Genomic DNA, 18,486 nt, shown 5'->3' with positions numbered 1-18,486 from the left:
GCTATGAGGTCCGTAAATACAAATAAAAGGCTCAAATATTGGGCCATTTAAAAGGAAATGCTAAACAAACAAACATGAGAATAAATAAATAAATAAATTTGTTGACGGTTTTGATGGGAATACCGTACTTAGGAATACCGTACGCTTTCAGTGTCATTACAAGCTAGGCTCCGTACAAGCTTTCAAAATAAAACATTTTTAAATGAGACATACGTTTTTATTTTTTTGTTATATAATTTTATTTTCGGCGTTCGATTCATTTAAGTTGCAGTCCGTTTTAATTAAGTGTTACTGTGAAACAAATGCGGCAAATTAAATTGCGATCAAAACGCAATAATTAGCTCTATATTACTCGTGTTTATTTTATTAATTATTAATATTTAGTTATGTTATTATTTTTGTGCTGCTCCATGTCGCTTTCCATGTTTAATTTTAGTTATCTAAAATGTGTTTTGCAACAATTTTCGTAGTTGGGGCATGATGGGAGAAATTACACCTAGTAATTCCCAGCACGCCACAGTATTTTAGGTATTCCTCTGGTTATGTATTTTCTCTGGTTTATTTGTGGATTTCAGTATTTTAGGAGTTATAAATCTACGAAGTCCCATTGCGTTGTTTTATTTTGAAAACCGGAGACCGGATGCGGCACTTCAGTCGGCAGTGGTCAGCTGACCGACTAGATCTGACCGTCTTTGGGACAAACGGACGAAACGACTCGAGAAGAAGGGTTATCTCTGCGTCTTATTCTCCACGGAGGGAGACGTTTTCCACCCAGCCCCCTGTTCCAGTAGGACCGCTGTTTTTGGTGTGTATCCGCCGTTTTTCACGTTGTGTTTTGGTCCCGTTAGCCGCGCTGCTAACCTGGAAACCCCGACATTGCAGGTGCAGTTTAGCGTTAGCAGTGCGCAGCTGGTGTACAGCATCCTTTTAATCACTCACGGGTAAATTTCAAATGAAATACTCGCTTCTGGTTTTCTGCCAGGTGTTAGCGTTGTAGCTGGCCGTAAATTTAAACAAGTCATTTTTATCTAAACAGTGCTAGCTTTAAACCCGAGAAACACCAAGGTTAACGTTGAGTTAATGGTGTATTTACGCTATCGTGGGTTATTTTTCTGCGTTTAATGCTCTTGTGTGTCTGCGTGACTGTGCTCAGACTCACTGTTGGTGTGTTTGTGCCACACTGGAGTAGAGACACAGCTAGCGTGCTGCTCGTTGACCTTTTGAATCGTAAAAATCGTGTATAACAGCAGAAATATGGGTTGATGTAAAGTTAACACGTGGCTGTACTGTCTGTAAACATGTACCAGGTTATCAAATGTTACCGTGTCAGCCACGGTTTCGGAACATGCCTCGACGGCTGCCATGGCTGAGTTTCTGACCTCGCTGTTTGGGTTCATACCGCAGTTTCACTTCCTAACTGGGACTTTTGGGCCACAGTTTCTGTTAGTACGTCAGTTTTTAAGCCCTTCAGGTTGTCAGACTGAAGTTGTGGCTTGACAGGTGTTACTCACATGACGCTGAAGCAGCTGATGAAGAGTGCTGAGCTCACCCTGTGAAGAGCGCTCCTCTGAATTCTCCAGTTCTTAAAATCAAAAACCCATTTGACTCCCTCGTAGCTCCGTTTTAGGCCACAGTTTCCTTCATACCTCGGTTTTTGAGCCCTGGATTCTGCGTGTACCTTGTTTTTTGTGCTGCAGTTTTATTTATATCTTGATTTAATGGCCACAGTTTCAGTGCATACCTCAGTTTTTGGGGCACAGCTTTGATTTGTACCATTTGTAACATTTTACAACCCCCCTGCTCACAAAAAACACAAAATACGCTCTGGTGTTGGGGTGTATTTCTGTTCACTCATTACCTGAATGGTCTCACAGCTTTCAGTACACTCGCATGTGTGAGTGTGACAGTCCAAAGTCCTGAACTCTCCCACAGTGAGGGAATCAGGAGGCTCTGTTGTGCTTTGAGGGGATTTGGCGGTCACGTTTGGGTAATCTTGTCCCCTTAGAGTGAAGGGTCACTGCAAGTCAAACGCTCATTGGCGTGACCTTTATCACATGATGAAACGTCTGTCCTGATGGGAGGGGTCTCCTCCAGGATGATAATGCCTCTGTTTGTAGCATACAATGATCAATCATGACGATCAAAAGGATGTACAAATAATTTCACTGTGTACTCAAACTTTGTCGTCTTGTTGCTCAACTGAAGTTGCGGTTTGTTAACAGTCAGCCTCATCTGCTGCCTTCCTGTCTGCATTCTTTGTGTTGTTCTGCATGTTTTGCTGTTACTTAATCATGCGTTTATTGGGTTTGTGTTGGAGGTGGACAACTCTGCAGCTATTCTTTTGATTAGCTTTACTGAGTTTGAGATTCCACTTTAAGTCACTGTATTTTATTACATTGAGCTGTTTTTAATTATGAATGTTTATTAAAAGTTAATCAAAAGTTCTGAGGTGCTGATGAATGAAGAAAATGAGTGAGAGAGGGGACAGTGAGTGAATCAGGAAGTGCAGAGCATTAGTAAGGAGGAAGTGAGGACATCTCTGAAGAGGATGAAGAGTGGAAAGGTGGTTGGTCCAGATGACATACCTGTGGAGGTATGGAGATGTCTAGGAGAGAGGGCAGGCGACTCTTTGAGCAGACTGTTTAACACAGTCTTGGAGAATGAGAGGATGCCTGAGGAATGGAGAAGAAGTGCCGCGGTTCTAATTTTCTAGAACAAGGGTGATGTGCAGAGTGTGTCTTCATGCCAAGAACGAGCACAACAGATGCAGTGTTTGCTTTGAGTGTTGATGGAGAAGAATAGAGATGGTTAGAAGGTGCTTCACTCTCTTTGCGGCTCTAGAGAAAGCAGATGATGGGGTGCAAAGAGAGGAACTGTGGTACTGCATGAGGAACTCTGATAATGATAATGCTGATAAAATCATGAAACAAAGGCAGACTTCTGCCACACCGACACCGTTGTTTCCTCTCTCTTTCCAGACACGTCACCATAATGTCGGGGAACAGCTTGGTTCTACCCATAGTGCTCTGGGGCCGCATGGCTCCCACCCACTGCATCAGCAGCCTGCTGGTGATGGACGACTTCAACACCATCATCACCGGCTGCCACGACGGACAGATCTGCCTCTGGGACATGACGCCTGAGCTGGAGGTGTGTGTTTGTCTTCCAGCTTTATTCGCTCTGCTCCTCCTCCTCATCTTATTACACCACCTGCTTCTCTTTTATGTTTCCTGCTCAGATTTGTCCCAGAGCCATGCTGTTTGGTCACACGGCCTCCATCACCTGCCTGTCCAAAGCGAGCGCGTGCAGCGACAAACAGTACATCGTCAGCGCGTCTGAGAGCGGGTGAGTCACCTGTACTGTTAGACTTCATTTAACTTTTAACTGTGAAGTTCAGGATCTGCCACATTAGTCGTATGCAGTGTGTTTTAAAGTATCCTGATTTTCTTGATTGGAGAAAAATATATCAGAATAGTTTTGAGAATAAACTCTCAAGATCGGTCTTTAAATTTGAGCCTTTTCACACTAAATATGTCTCACATTTAGTGTTCATCTGTGCAGAGGTTATTTGTTGGAAGCATAAACTGCCTAAAAGAGCTGCATCTGTTTATGAAGTTTGTTTATGAAGTCCTGTTTATGAGGCTTTATTACCATCAGGATTTTTGTTTATTGGAGCCAGTGAGAGGGTGGAGCACAAAGTTACATCACACAGGTGGATGCATCTGCTAATTAATGCTAAATAACAGACTGATCTGAGGCTGAGCACCGGTCAGTGATAGTCATCAGTGGTTAACGGGTCTTAGACTAGGAGAGACTGAACATCCGGCTCTGATTGGGAGGTGTAAACGATTTTTTTTTTTTTTTTTTTTTTTAATTATTGACCATTTTTTAATATCAGTTTATTTCAGTGTTCCCAAAGAAAACCCTTTAAGCTCAGCCAAGCAGTTGAATCGTGTGTTTGTGTCTGACAGCAGCTTGTTGATGTTTCAGGGAGATGTGTCTGTGGGACGTGAACGACGGACGCTGCATCGAGTTCACAAAGCTGGCGTGCGCTCACATTGGCATACAGGTAACACACACGCTCGTATACAGCGAATGATTTGAGTTCATTAGTGAAAAACCTCATTTACAGAGCACTAATTCCACCTCACCTTATCTATTTCACCCAAATACAGTTTGATTGGTTCATTATTTCAAATATCTTCTACTTGGCCATTGTTTTGTTCCACTACCATCAGTATAAACTAGTTTTTCCTGCAGAGTTTTCATCATAAAAGCATACCACAGGAGTGGTCCTTCCCTTTCTCCTTAGCTCTGTTTTAGCATCAGCTTTTATAGGACTCCACCTGTGTCCAAAAAAGAAAAGGGGGTGCTTGGATAATACAGCTGCACACAACTTATCCAGCACAAAATGTGACTAATGTATTTATTATTTATGAATAAATGGAAGCTAAAAAGGTGGAGACCAAAATGAAGCCACAAGGTGACTAAAATGAACTTTTAAACCAGATCAGTTAGTCTTCATTCTCCTCCTCTTCCTCAGTACTACCAGTTCACCATCGGCACACAGCGGGAGGGGCGTCTGCTCTGTAACGGTCACTACCCAGAAATCCTGGTGGTGGATGCCACCAGCCTGGAGGTCCTGTACTCGCTGGTTTCTAAGATCTCTCCTGACTGGATCAGCTCCATGAGCATCATCCGATCGCACCGCACACAGGGTGAGTTTCCCCTCGGGTTCACGGCTTTGGGTGGCTGGTGGAGGTGGTAGCAGCATTAAGGTTAAGATTTTAGCTCCTAAATAACTGCTGGGTAAAATTAAATGTGAGTCAGGAAGTTAAATAACTGCATAATGTCACAAACTTTTATTTCTAACACAATATTTTCTTCTATAATGTGAAACCTATGAAAAAACCCTCACTGGCTTTTTGTCAAGTGAACCGAGCAGATGTTAGCTCCTGGGGCGGCAGAAACCATCATCGCTGTGGTCTTCCTCACATGTAGACCTGTCATTGAGCGATCTTCTGTCTCTCTGCAGAGGACACGGTGGTGGCGGTGTCGGTGACGGGCATCCTGAAGGTCTGGATCATAACAGCTGAGGTCAGCAGGATGCAGGTACACCTCCATACAGATGTCGAGTTAGCATAAGTCAGGCCTAGCTAGTGGTTACGGGTGTCTGTTTTAGGACACTTGTCAATCAAAGTGGCCACACCCCTAACTTATAGATATTCTGAAGGAGGAAATGATCAGTATAGAGCAAAGCTGATTTTTTTGTTAAATAGGTTTAATTCAGCTGTAAAGTTGACATTTTAACATCAGTCTATGGGACTGACTCACATCTAGAGCCAGCCTCAAGTGGTCTTTTGGGGAACTGCAGTTTTTGGTACTTCAGCCCTGGGGGTTGCTCCTTAGTGAAAATACGCTCATGCAAATAAACTCTGAGTTTAAAAATCAAAGAATAAATGAACACAAACATCAGCTAACATTTTCTTTTTGTCTCAGGATCTTTCTTTGTCTCTTCAGGACTTGGACCCCGTGTTTGAAGAGGAGTCCAAACCCATCTACTGCCAGAGCTGCCAGAGCATCTCCTTCTGCACCTTCACTCAGAGCAGCCTGCTGGTCGTCTGCTCCAAATACTGGAGGGTAAGAACCTGCATGAACCCCTCGGGCAGGACTCAGAGCTCGATGGTGGGCGTGCGAGATGTTTGGGGGGGGTGGTATCTTTGTTGGCGTGACTCCACTGTGTGTGGTGGAGTGACGGGAACAAATTTACACAGTGAAAGAAATGTTATCACTTTGAACCATTTTAGCATATCAGCTGATCTCCGTCTACTTTGGCCTCTGCTTACAGCAGACTGAATTACTGTGTGAGGCACTCGTGCTGGTGTAGCGTCTGTTTTTTTTTTTCTCTTCGTGCTGAAAATGGGAAATTGAACCCTTGTGCGCCTCTCTTTTTCATAACCTGCAGAGCAGGGGTGGCCAACTCCAGGCCTCGAGGTCCTGTGTCCTGCAGGTTTTAGATGTGTCCCTGATCCAACACACCTGAATCAAATGGCTGAATGACCTCCTCAGTATGCAGTCAGGTTCTCCAGAGTCCTGCTAATGACTTCTATATTTGACTCAGGTGTGTTGAAGCAGAGACACATCTAAAACCTGCAGGACACCGGACCTCGAGGCCTGGAGTTGGCCACCCCTGCTGCAGAGGAACTGGAGTTTTTTTTGTTGTACTTGAGCAGCACGTTATGCTTATGGAGAGAGTTTCAGCACACAATCCTTCATCAGGGAGTTAAACACTTTTCATCAGCAACAGGAATATTCAAAACTTCCAGCAGTGATGTACATGAAGATACGCAGCAAAGGGCCTCGGGTCAGAATCAAATCCGGGTCGCTGCATTATTGCCTCGTGCCTTATGGTCGCCCGCTCATCCACTGAGCTGAACAGGCTTCCAGGATTGTGGAAAAGTGGTCTGAAATCTTGGCCTGAATTGACGACTGCGTTCATGGATTTCTGTCTCTTTCTCAGGTGTTCGATGCAGGTGATTACTCGCTGCTCTGCTCGGTGTCCAGTGACAATGACCAGGCCTGGACGGGAGGAGAGTTCATCGCTGCGGACAAGGTCATCATCTGGACCGAGGACGGCTGCAGTTACATCTACAAACTGCCGGCCAGGTAAACCTGCCACGCCTCTGGCATCACCGAAGAAGACAGACTCACTGTCATGATAATTTAAGGTCACTGGACTTAGTGTGTGTGTGTGTGTGTGTGTGTGTGTGTGCGCGTGTGTTCCTCAGCTGTCTGCCTGCTAGTGAACATTTCCGCAGTGATGTCGGTAAAACCAAAGAAGGTTCTATCCCTCCGCTGGTCTACAGCATCGCTGACCGCTCAGACAAACAGGTGAGTCGCACGTGACGGCAGGAAGACGGGAAACGTAGCCCTGAAATACCCCCCCCCAGTTAACTGCTGCAGAGACATTTATCATATCTGACGTCTGTGTGGACTGTACAGCATCAGTATCCCGTGTTCCCTCCATCCTAAAGTCACCAGTGTTTCTTCTTTCTGCTTTGGCTCAGTTAAGGAGTTGTAATCAGTCGACTAGTTTAAAATTAAGAAAATATTTAGAAATGAGCACAATCTGAGAGTAACTACTGAAACCATTAATTAGATATTTCATATTTTATTCATATAAATATTTGAACTTGTCCTCAGGGTGTTTCAGCTGCTACAACAGCAGACAGATGCCTTTAACTCTGAGTTTGTGTTTATTTTAATCACCTTTGGTATTATTATTATTATGCCATGTTTAAGCTAAAATTCAGCTTCAGGTCTTCATCATGGAGTGAGATGACAGACATAACTAATGTTAAAGAATATAACTGCTCCTCCTCCAGCTAAATTAAAGCTCAGAAGTTGATCTAAATGTAATAAACCAGCAGGTCAGAGTCGTGTTTTTAGCTCCGGAAAGCCGAGGTAACAGTCTGCAATAACAATAAATGTGGGACTTAAACTCTTCAGAGCGCTGCGTCTTGTGTATATGATTTATTATATGTGGGGTTCACTTCATGCACATGGATTGATGCATCTGGTAATGTTTTCAAGCTCACGTGTTGGAGATCTGTGCACGTTAGTGTTGGTTGCACAGATCAGCCTTTAAAGTCCAGCAACAGCACAAACTTAGGAGAGCAGCAAACATTACCTGTTGTTCCAGGTGGTAGCTAATCCCTGTTTCCCCTTTATTCCTTTGAGGCTTTTAATTTGAAACAACTACAGCAGGGGTGGCCAACTCCAGGCCTCGAGGGCCGGTGTCCTGCAGGTTTTAGATGTGTCCCTGATCCAACACACCTGAATCAAATGGCTGAATTACCTCCTCAGTATGAAGTCAAGTTCTCCAGAGTCCTGCTAATGACTTCTATATTTGACTCAGGTGTGTTGAATCAGAGACACATCTAAAACCTGCAGGACACCGGCCCTCGAGCCCTGGAGTTGGCCACCCCTGAACTACAGGAAATGTAAATAATAGGTTTAATTTTGATCCATGTGCATGAACCTGACTCTGTGTTCTGTTCATTTCTGATTTCATTTCTTCAGTTTGTTATAATTTGTCGTCTTGTTGGTATTAATGTGCTGTCTGTGCCTTTTTGTTATGTTGTTTCTATTTTATGCTCCCTCCCTCCCTTTGACCTCCTCGCTCCTCTCAGAGGGAAGGAGAGGGAGGTGAGGAGGAGATGGTTGTGGAGGTGATGTGCTTTCCTCCCAGCGGGTACGACTTGGAGCTCTACGCCCCAGAGCTGCTATACCACCACCGGCCTCTAGAGGCGCCTGTAAGCCCCCAAAAATACACGCTTAAAGCGACAGGCAGGAAGAATAAGGTTTCGCCTTCATGGCTGAGCTGCAAAGCTAAAGGAGACAAAATAAAGAGTTTTTAGGTCGGCCTTCTTTACTTTGGAGAAGCCAGAGCCAGAAAAAATGTGACTAATTTGTTTTGGCAGCAAGTTTCCAGCTGTTTTTGATACAAAGCTAATGGATGTCCTTAACTGATGATCTTGAGTCCTCTGAAGAGGTTAGGGTCCAGAGGGGGTTAGAAAGCTATTTTGAGCTTTTCTTGGACTTTGTGACTTTGCAGCTCAGGCAGAAAGTGGCGACCAGGTGAGAAGAGTGAACTGTGAGAACAGCAGTGAAAGCGTTGGCATCAGCTCAGTGGCTCACACTTTTCAGCAGTAATAAACACAACATCCCACTGCTCAGTGGGCATAAAGGTACTTTAAAGACCCTACAATATACAATCAGAACATGTTGGTGACAGTAGGGAGGGACTCCCTTTTCAACAGGAAGAGACCTCCAGCAACATTAGGAGCAGGGAGGTGCAGGTAGCTGCCGTCACCGGTTTTGAGGGAGGTGTTCTCAGTGCATCATGGGAAGCACCCCAGCAGCCTGAGGCTCTCCGGTTGGTGTCTGACTTCAGTAGCATTTCCAAATTCCTGAAAGCAAGTAAACCCTTAGGCACCACTGAGAGCCTGTTCACCCAGGTGTTACAATAAAGTTTAAAGTGCAGGCAAGTGTCCCTGAAACAGAAGACGTATGAGGTTAGAAGTTAGCAGGAAGTTATCTGGCTAGTTTCCATCTAAAGATAATGTACCGTGATCCGACTGAAAAAAGGAAAAATGCACAGCACTGCTGTAAGTCTGACAAAGACAGCAGAGACAGTTTGGAGGGTTAGTGAAGTTTGGCTTGTTGACATATAATGGTGTGCTGCCTGGTGATTAGCTACAGAGCTGTGCTAAGGTTTGCACGCAGTCCCCACTGGGCTGAAACAAGCTATCATATGGCAGGAAGAAGATTCTGAAAACAGACAGAACATCTGCTTGGAAAATATCTGAGATGATCCATCGACAGCATGAGGTTAGTCATTAATATGGTGCTGTGTGGTTGGGAGTACTTGCTGGGGAAAAAGTCCTGAGCCTGAGCTTGGTCGGCCTGAGAGCGATTCTGAAGTTTTCATGAATAGTGCTAATAAAGACTGACGAGGCCGAGAATGATGACTGAATAGTTTTTGGGACTTGGGACAAGAGACAAACCTCTGCACTATGTTAAAGATAAGAGTCTCATTCAACCTGAGCAACGCTTGGACCAGGAAACGGAGGCAACAGGTCATCACTTAACAAGCGGCTAGCAGCAAAACTAAGTGATGGTTCAGGGTCTCTAAGGTTTATGAGTAAGGAAAGGGTGATGTGCTCTGTTGGGATACTGTGGGTCTGTATGAAGTCTGAGATCTGATGGGGCCTAATCCTTTAGGACTTTTTATATGATAAGAATATATTGTAGTTTATTTCTGATGTCAGCAAAGCCTGGATGTATGTCGAAAACAGCAGTGGTCCAAGAATGAGTCCTTGGGGAACGCCATAATAAATAGAAAATTGAAAGCTGTTATTTTGTTTAGAGGAAGTAATTAGAGCTGCTTTGAGTGTGAGCTGCTGAGCTGATGACGACTTGAGTGAACTGCCTGTTTTTGTTTGCTCCGCTCTTTGTTTTCCTTCCTGCCTGACGGACTGATGGACTGAACTCACTCTGGTTCACCTGGTTTCACGCTGTCTTCCCACTAAAGCAAAACTCCTCCTCCAAAAGCACCATCACCCTCCTCATCTGTCTTCATACTGATGAAGATGCATGCAAAGTCCCCCAAGCTGCTTCTTATTAACCAAATAATGACCCGCTGAGTCTCGGAGGTCATAACAAACCAAAGATGGACGACGGGTCAGCCGCAGTCAAACGGCCAAAAGCAAAATTTAGATTGTTTCTGCAACTTTATCATCAGGTGAAATAGGATGGAACATTTAGTGAAGTATTTAAAAATAAATAAAGATTTGAAGAGAACCACTGATTTTTATTTTATTTGTTAGGGATACTACAGAATCTCAATGTTGGATCTTTCAGTCCAGTGTATGACCATAGATGACATAATGGGGGAAAACAAACATAAAATTACATTTTCTTTTAATTTTATATTTATCTGGTTTTATAAAATCTAATATGAAATTATTATTTACTGAAAAATAATAATGTGCCACACAGGTGAACCCAGCTTTGCCGTGTGACTGTGGCTGACCCGACAACACAAAGTGAGCAGGTCATCTTCGCTGGCTGTGTCTCACCTCTGAATAAAACTGTAAATAATGAGTCACATCAGGTGTTTTAGGGACATGAAAGGCCTGAAATATAGAAACTTGTGGTCTAACAAGACTTGGGTTAAAAAAAGAACCCTGTTTAAAAAGAAAACTGAGTGAGGATTTATAACGTTTGCATATTCGTTCTCAGTGTCAGACTGGATAATGGGGCGATCCTGTGTGTAGCCTTCAGGCCTCGTTGTCTTGAAAATGATGTTGAACAAGAGACTAAAATCAGCTGTTTGATTTTCACGGGCACATTTCCAAAGCTCTTTCATCATCCTTGGTATAAAACCCACTTTCCTGTTTGGCTTTTAATTTGAAGTGTGTACAGGAAGTGTTCCATTTTACTTAGACTATTTTAACGGGTTCAAAGAAACGGCAAAGCTGAAACCTGTAGAGAAGAGTAACTAATAACAGCAAAAGACGAGTAAAAAGATACTTGGCCTGAATTTATACGTTTGCCTTTGTAGTAAAATTCAGTCTTTCCAGTTTGAATTTTTTTTCTTTTTTGCATTTAAGATCATAATTAAATGTGTTGAAAGAAACTCCGATCACACGTCAGTGTTTTGAATATTGTTTCTCGTTATCCAGATGAATGAAGTATAATAGGTGGCTGTCCTCTCTCTGTCTTGCTCTCTGGTGCTGCTTGCTGAGAACGTGAACTCTCGCTCATGTCAGGATTTTCACATCTTTATCTAAAGATGTGGTTTGTGTGTGTTTGTGTGAGATTTGGTGGCACTTTGCATACCCCCCCCCCCCCCCGCTGCTCGTTCACGGCGCTCAGATGAGCCGAACTAACCGATCGTTCATCACACGGCAGCGACACGCCCGCAGGCTCACCGGCTTTCATCATCACAACCCCCCCACCCCTCCACCCGTCAGCGGCCGAAGCTGCACTCCTGAGACCTGTTCTCGCACTGCTCGTTGCACTTTTTTACTTCTTGTAATGATAATATACCTGTTGCATAGATGTGTTTTGGTTAGTGGTGGATCGTTTTTCTTTAGGCAAAAAAAAGGCTATGCTGCCCTCCTCCCATCTCCACCATTTTCAGTAACCTTTGGACTGATTTCTATCATGAAAAATGTTGAAGTGTGATTGTAGCAGTGGTTATTTTCTCCCGGAGAGTTCAGCTTTATACTGACGTCCAGAATCATTGAGCTGAGAATCAGAATCAGCTCAGATTTATGGCCCTACTAATTTTACATCAACTGCCGAGTTTCCTGCCTCGCGTTAAAGCCGCCAGGCTCTCACATAGCCAGCTGAGTCTGCTGTCTGTGAGTTTGGATCGTGATGTGTCCAGCTCTGCTCACAGCGTTGAAGAAGGAATATAAACGGTGGTTGGAGCCCTTGTAGATCAGAGATGTGTGGTTCTGCTTTCCTGCAGTTTGCTGTGTTTGTTTGAAGACAACCAGAGAGCAAAACCAACCATTTCAGCTTCACTTGGCTCTTAACTTTAAGCTCAACTTACAAAGTTCAACGTATCCCAGTGTTGTTGTTGGTGTTTTGCCCAGTTGGGGAGCCTTTAAAGAAGTTTTCCAGCTGTGCCTGGGGAGGTTTGAGGCTTCACCTCTTGTTGGTGTTGATGTATATTTTTCTCCTGCGTGCCCGCCTTCCTACAGCTCCTCATCTGCCCTCCCGTGACTCGGTTCTTCTTCGGCCGGAGGGAGCCCTTCCATAAGCTGCTGATCCAGGGAGACTCAGCGGGAAGACTGACCCTCTGGAGCATCCCAGACATCTCACCTCTGCAGCCACAGTCAACCTCTGCAGGTAAGGGAGGCGTGAAGACGTGACAGCGAGCTTTCTCCAGGGAAAAGTCGGTACTTTGTTGTTTTTGTTGAGCTTCAGAAACTCTGAAGCAGAGTTGCAGCCCGTGAGTAGAATAAACTAACAGTGTGGTAAAGAGTTGGAGCTGCAGTAGCTGTGAGGTTGTATTTAGTCAGTTTTAGTTTAGTTTATTGATGTAAGAAAAAAACCCAAGCTTAACTTGTAAAATTAGTTTTCTTAATGCGGAAAAGCAGAAAAGCCCCTTTTAAAGGATATTTGATTACATGATAGATTTGCTCAGCTTTCTGGAGAGGCTCCATCTTTGTTCCTCTTCATCACCTGCTTCAGAGAGGCTTGTCTCTAACCTGGTCCCTTCTGTCTCTTTGGTTTCGGTGCAGAGTTGCAGGTATCGTCCACCGTCAGCCTGCAGGAGGCGTTTGATAAGCTGACCCCGGTGTCCTCTGGGATCATCGACCAGCTCAGCGTGCTGCCGGGCAAAGAGGAACCTATCAAGGTTTGAACGTGGAGAAACGACCGCTTAGATTACAAAAGATGTTTAAAAGAATCAAAATATTCATGTAGAGTTGGAAAGGGCCAATAATTAAAAAGTGTGTGTGTTTGGTTCCCCTCAGGTGACGGCCAGCGTGTACATCCCCTCTCAGGGTCGCCTGGTGTGCGGGAGGGAAGACGGCAGCATCATCCTGGTTCCCGCCACTCAGACGGCCATCGTCCAGCTGCTGCAGGGCGAGCACATGCTCCGGAGAGGTGAGAGAGGGCTGGAGAAAACAGAGGAGTTATTTTTGATTCCTAAAAACAAACTGATCAGCTTAAAAACAAGACTGTGTATTTGATTTCCTGTCAAATATACTTTCATGGGCAAAAGTTTTGAGAGTGACACGAGTATTGGTTTTCATAAAGTTTGCTGCTTCAGTGTTTTTAAATCTTTGTCAGATATTTCTGTGGGATACTGAAGTATAATTACAAACATTTCATAAGTTTCAAAGGCTTTTATTGACAGTTACATTAAGTTTATGCAAACAGTCGATATTTGCAGTGTTGGCCCTTCTTTTTCGAGACCTCTGCAGTTCACCCTGGCACGCTTTCAATTAACATCTGGGCCGAATCCTGACTGATGGGAACCCATTCTTGCACAGTTGCTGCTCGGGGTTTTGTTTGTCCACAAGTTCTCAAGGGGATTGAGGTCTGGGGAGTTTTCTGCCCATGGAGCCACTTGGTTATTATGTTTCTTACGGCGTGGTGCTCCAGCATGCTTCACCAAACTGTGCTTGGATGGTTGGAGATGTTGCTCTTGGATGTTTTGGTGCCATTTTTTTATTTATGGCTGCGTTCTTGCAGCTGAAATGCAGTAGAAATGTGTTTTTTGGGATTAAGTTAATTTTCATGGCAAATAGAGACTTTGCACTTAATTGCAATTCATCTGCTCACCCTTCATAAGATTATGGAGGACACAAAGTTCATAAGAACTGAAGGAGCAAACTGTGTGAAAACCAATATCATGCTCAAACTGAAGTCAGTTTGTTTGGTTTGTTTTTAATGTTTGAAAATGTTTCATTTTTCTTTAGTTTGTATTCGTTTTGGTCTTTTTTAATTATTGTATTAGTGGGGTTATTTCTTAGATCAGGTGCTGCAATAAAAAATGTGTTGATAAATTTGACCAGTGACTGAAGCTAAAGGGTCATCCCATGTCAGTCCATCAAATGCTTCCCGCATGCAAAGAAATTCATGCTGGGAAAATGAGAACAGCATCACAAATTTCTGACATGTTAATGGAAACTTTCCAAAAAATTTGGATTTGGAACGTGGTATTCTTCCTGCAGAGCTCCAAATCTGCCGTCAGAGATGGGGCATCCAACTATTTTAGGCATTTCAAGTGTCCATCATTCTGTGACCTTTAGCTCCTCAGAGTCCATATTCATAGTGAGGACCTATCATTTTGCAAAATTCCTATTAAGTGTCCGTCTGTCCTGCAGGCTGGCCGCCTCACCGCACCCTGCGAGGCCACCGGAACAAGGTGACCTGCGTCCTGTACCCGTACCAGGTCTCGCCGCGCTACGACCAGCGCTCGCTGGTGTCAGGAGGAGTGGACTTCTCCGTCATCGTCTGGGACATTTTCACCGGCGAGATGAAGCACATCTTCTGCGTCCACGGAGGGGAGATCACCCAGCTCATCGTTCCGCCGGAAAACTGCAGCGTAAGGCCTCCGGCGCACGGGTCTGCGTCTGCTTTCAGCCTTTGTGGTGGTGTCTCGGTGGCGTCGCGTGACATTACATTTAAATGCTACGAGGTTGAAGTCGCCGCGGTTACTGTGGAAATAACTTTAATACCTTTGTGCCGTTGTGGTCTCAGCAGCGCATCTTACAGCAAACAGAGGTCTTCGTATTGTTTACATGACATTAAGATAAATAGTGAGAGATGTCCTGCTGCCATGGAAATCACATTAATGCTGTTCTGTACAATGGCTGCGCTGTTGCACATACAGATGATCGTCCTCTCATTCATTTAATTTTGAAGGGCACCTTTTGTAATTGTTCCTTATTTCCTGTCTGTTCTAATGGCAGCTCTTCAAATTAAACATTTCCAGAAGTTTCACACATCTGTACAAGCAATCCCTGTGAGCCGAACACTCCGGCCTCAGGCTCCTCTAAACGCTCAGATTCACACCGTTTTTTTTCTTTTTTTGTACTCTTGGCTTTACATGATGTCATACAGAGCAGAGATCTCTAATATGGTCATCTCAGGCATGCCTGGCTGTTTTTTAACCAGCAGTATCTGACTCCAGAGATCAAAAGATCTGGCAGCAGTGCAGGCACTAATGGCTCCAACGAGGTCATTCAATTTAAAATCAATCAAATCTGAAATCTTGAGTGTTTTTAAAATGCTTTGATGTCCTTGAAAATAAAATATTAAATGAAACAGATACAGTATCTTCTATTCTTACTGGTCATCTGCTGACCTCTCAGTGACCTGCTAGCGCTTCCTCACCTCCACTTCTTGCGTTACCTTCCCGCTGTGTTTCCTCTGCAGACTCGGGTGCAGCACTGCGTCTGCTCGGTGGCCAGCGACCACTCCGTCGGCCTGCTCAGTCTCAGGGAGAGGAAGTGCATCATGCTCGCGTCGCGGCACCTTTTCCCCATCCAAGTCATCAAGTGGCGCCCGGCCGATGACTACCTGGTGGTGGGATGCTCTGATGGGTCTGTGTACGTCTGGCAGATGGACACAGGTAAGAACCACTGACCAGGATGGAGGTGTTAACTTCTGCCAGTTAATATGCCTATCATCAGCATGCTAACCTGATCGTTAGCTCAGAGTAAAAACCTGTTTTTCCAAATTTTGTGTCGTCACATCTTTGATGTCAGTTTTAGAGGTGACGGCAGGTTCAGGTTTGCCATTTCCTCCTGCTTCTAGTCTTAATGCTAAGCAAAGATCACTACGTCCTGATTGAGAGGTGACCCCTGGGGGTCTGAAGAGTCAGGCGCTAAAGCCTGCAGTTTCTCTAATGTCCACTAGAGGCTGGCTTCAGAAGACTCAGTCCTCGCAGGCTTCAAAAAGCCAGCGTGGTGGAACCAAAATGCTGAGGCTGCAGGTGTGTAGTCAGGTAACTAATGGGTGACGTCACAGTGGCTACATCTTTTCATTTATTTTTTTTAATCTAGTCTGTGGTCCTAATTTGAACTCTGTAGTTAATGCGATCGAGCTAATGATGTCATGATGAAGAAAGGAAGTGAATATGTTACTCCGTACCCACTAGCTTCTGTGTAGTCTTTACCATGTGGCACAGCATAGAAGTAGCATTAGCTTGAATGATGACTGGATACTGGAACAGCCCAGGTGTGTGTGTGTGTGTGTGTGTGTTTGTGTGTTTGTGTGTGTGAGACCTGAATGAGCTGTAGTGCTGGGAAATTGCAGGGTACCTAAGTGTGAAATTAAGGAAGGTGTGTGTGTACTCAGGCGTTGGACGTGTAATAGGGCCATGGCTCACGGGCCCTTCATCTCACACACACACACACACACACACACACCTATACACTCACACAGGTATAATGGTGCCACTTCTCCTCTCACTCAATACCAGAGCCAATACTGATGTCAGCTCTGTCTGCAGCTAATGATGTCTCTCCAAAGCCCGTCTCTTTCTGTAAAGGTAGAGAATTGTCACAGTGGAGAAGACCGTCTGTGACCTGAATCATATCTGAGAGACAATAGATAATGATTGTGAGTCTGAGACGGTGTGAGAGAGATTGGAAGATTGATATAAATAAAAGGAGAGTGCAAGGGCAAGAGGAGAGAGAGACTGATGGAACCAGAAGCCGAGTGTGTGTGATGAGAATGAAGAGGCGCTGAGATAAAACCTCACCCTGAAGGTGGGGGTCGGGGGTCAAAGCAGCGCATTCAGAGTTCTTTGAGGACTGTTTCTTTACGAAGTGGCTTTGGCTGCAGGTTACAGGCAGGCAGGATGTGATCAGGCAGGGAACCAAACAACCAACTTTTTAAAATCTTTAAGATTCTTACCAGGTTTCGTTTGTTCTGTCAAAGTTGAATCGCGCACACAAACGAACTCCCCTTAAAGTTTAGGGTTCACTTTAAGATTTTGGTGATCACTTTCAGAGCTCTTCATGCTCAGGTGCCTCCCTGTTATTAGTGAACGACGTCCTCGATACTTAACTGCTCGGTCTCTGAGGTCTGCTGATCAGTCCTCGTCCAGGTTAAAGACAGTAGGATGCCTCCATTGGGCTTGAGCTCTTTTTTAAAGGTCTCAGTCTCCACAGATCTAAAGACCCACCTGTGTTAATTAGATTTATCCATTAAAACGAAATGAAACTAAGCTGTTCATGTTGGACTTCAGGCTCATAAATATTAAACAGAAAAACCCACAAATGAGTCTGAGCATGTCATCAGATATGAAAGCATCAGATTATTAATGAGATTAAGGAGTATAATCAACTTTTTATTTTCTGCTTAGTCACGTCAAATCGCCTTTCAGAGCTGAAGTGTTTCAGTAGATTGATTGGCTGGTCTTCAGATCATTAATTGACAGCCATCTTGATTTTACAGTGATTGATTCTGGGGTTTTTTTTTCCAGGCTGAAATGCCAATCATACTCTGGATTCCCATCAGGATTTCTGTGTCATATTTGACAACTTCAGATTCGATTTTCTATGCAGGGAAATTACAAAGGACAGTTTTCACCATTTCCAGTGATTTTATTGACGAGAAGATTAGTACAGGATTAAAATGTTATGTAAAACTCTGGCTCCTGCTGATTGAAGCTTTGTTTTGTCTTGAAATATCTTGAGATATTTTGGCATCAGTCCCCGCAGAAGAAGATGGTTTTTTAGTTATGAGTTTGCTTTTGTCGTTGAAAAATCCAAAATTTAATCAAGTGTAGAATTCTTATAAAGAGCTTGGAAACAGTTCAAGAAATCTTTTTTAAAGCTGCAGTTGCAGTGTGACGTTTTGTGTTGCTGTATTGGTTAGTGTAGGTTTTTGAGGAATGGTACAGCAGGCTGCAGTCGTTAAAAGTCTGTTTGTATTTCCAGGAGCGTTGGACCGCTGTGGGATGGGAATAACTGCAGTAGAGATCCTGAACGCCTGTGACGAGCTGGCACCGGCTACCGTGGATGCTCTGAGCCACTCGGCGGTGAACCTGAAGCAGGCGATGACCCGCCGCAGCCTGGCGGCGCTGAAGAACATGGCTCAGCACAAACTGCAGACGCTCGCCACCAACCTGCTGGCTGCAGACAACGCTGACAAGGTGAGGACCACCACTAAAGTCACAGAGAGAGTAGGTGTGTGTGTGTGTGTGTGTGTGTGTGTGTGTGTGTGTGTGTGTGTGTGAGAGACAGCTGATCTGTAGGATGGGTGGAAAAATATGTTTGCCATCAGATCCTGATGACTGTGTGTTAATGAAATTACTGCAGCATGTTTAAATGCATCACTTGTTTGTTCTGCATGCTGTTAAGCTGCGTGTATTCAATTCAAAGGAAAAACAGACTCAGAGCCACCTGTGGGCAACACTGAGCTTCATTCAGTGAATCACACGTT

At 44.3% G+C, this 18,486-nt stretch overlaps 1 protein-coding gene across 4 annotated transcripts in view; it reads left to right on the top strand.

The window, feature by feature from the left end:
• The first annotated feature begins 654 nt into the window (after positions 1 to 654).
• The window catches only part of wdr7 (WD repeat domain 7), a 105,869-nt gene continuing 88,037 nt past the window's right edge, over positions 655 to 18,486 (top strand). The window contains exons 1-15 of one of the 4 annotated variants that reach the window (XM_030742688.1): positions 655 to 805; positions 2,979 to 3,150; positions 3,239 to 3,345; positions 3,991 to 4,069; positions 4,544 to 4,718; positions 5,036 to 5,097; positions 5,521 to 5,640; positions 6,521 to 6,666; positions 6,789 to 6,891; positions 12,279 to 12,426; positions 12,822 to 12,937; positions 13,056 to 13,188; positions 14,415 to 14,635; positions 15,469 to 15,664; positions 17,982 to 18,196. In XM_030742688.1, coding sequence (XP_030598548.1) covers positions 2,992 to 3,150; positions 3,239 to 3,345; positions 3,991 to 4,069; positions 4,544 to 4,718; positions 5,036 to 5,097; positions 5,521 to 5,640; positions 6,521 to 6,666; positions 6,789 to 6,891; positions 12,279 to 12,426; positions 12,822 to 12,937; positions 13,056 to 13,188; positions 14,415 to 14,635; positions 15,469 to 15,664; positions 17,982 to 18,196 — 1,980 coding nt within the window. In that variant the 5' untranslated portion in view covers positions 655 to 805; positions 2,979 to 2,991. Of the gene's footprint in view, positions 806 to 2,978; positions 3,151 to 3,238; positions 3,346 to 3,990; positions 4,070 to 4,543; positions 4,719 to 5,035; positions 5,113 to 5,499; positions 5,641 to 6,520; positions 6,667 to 6,788; positions 6,892 to 12,278; positions 12,427 to 12,821; positions 12,938 to 13,055; positions 13,189 to 14,414; positions 14,636 to 15,468; positions 15,665 to 17,981; positions 18,197 to 18,486 lie in introns of all 4 variants that reach the window. The other 3 variants (XM_030742686.1, XM_030742687.1, XM_030742684.1) reach the window with 3 other exon arrangements.

Source organism: Archocentrus centrarchus, chromosome 12 (genome assembly GCF_007364275.1).
Source record: "Archocentrus centrarchus isolate MPI-CPG fArcCen1 chromosome 12, fArcCen1, whole genome shotgun sequence".
NCBI classification, from domain to species: Eukaryota; Metazoa; Chordata; class Actinopteri; order Cichliformes; family Cichlidae; genus Archocentrus; species Archocentrus centrarchus.
The sequence above is the reverse complement of the archived record's forward strand: the minus strand, read 5'-3'. Positions and strand labels throughout refer to the sequence as shown.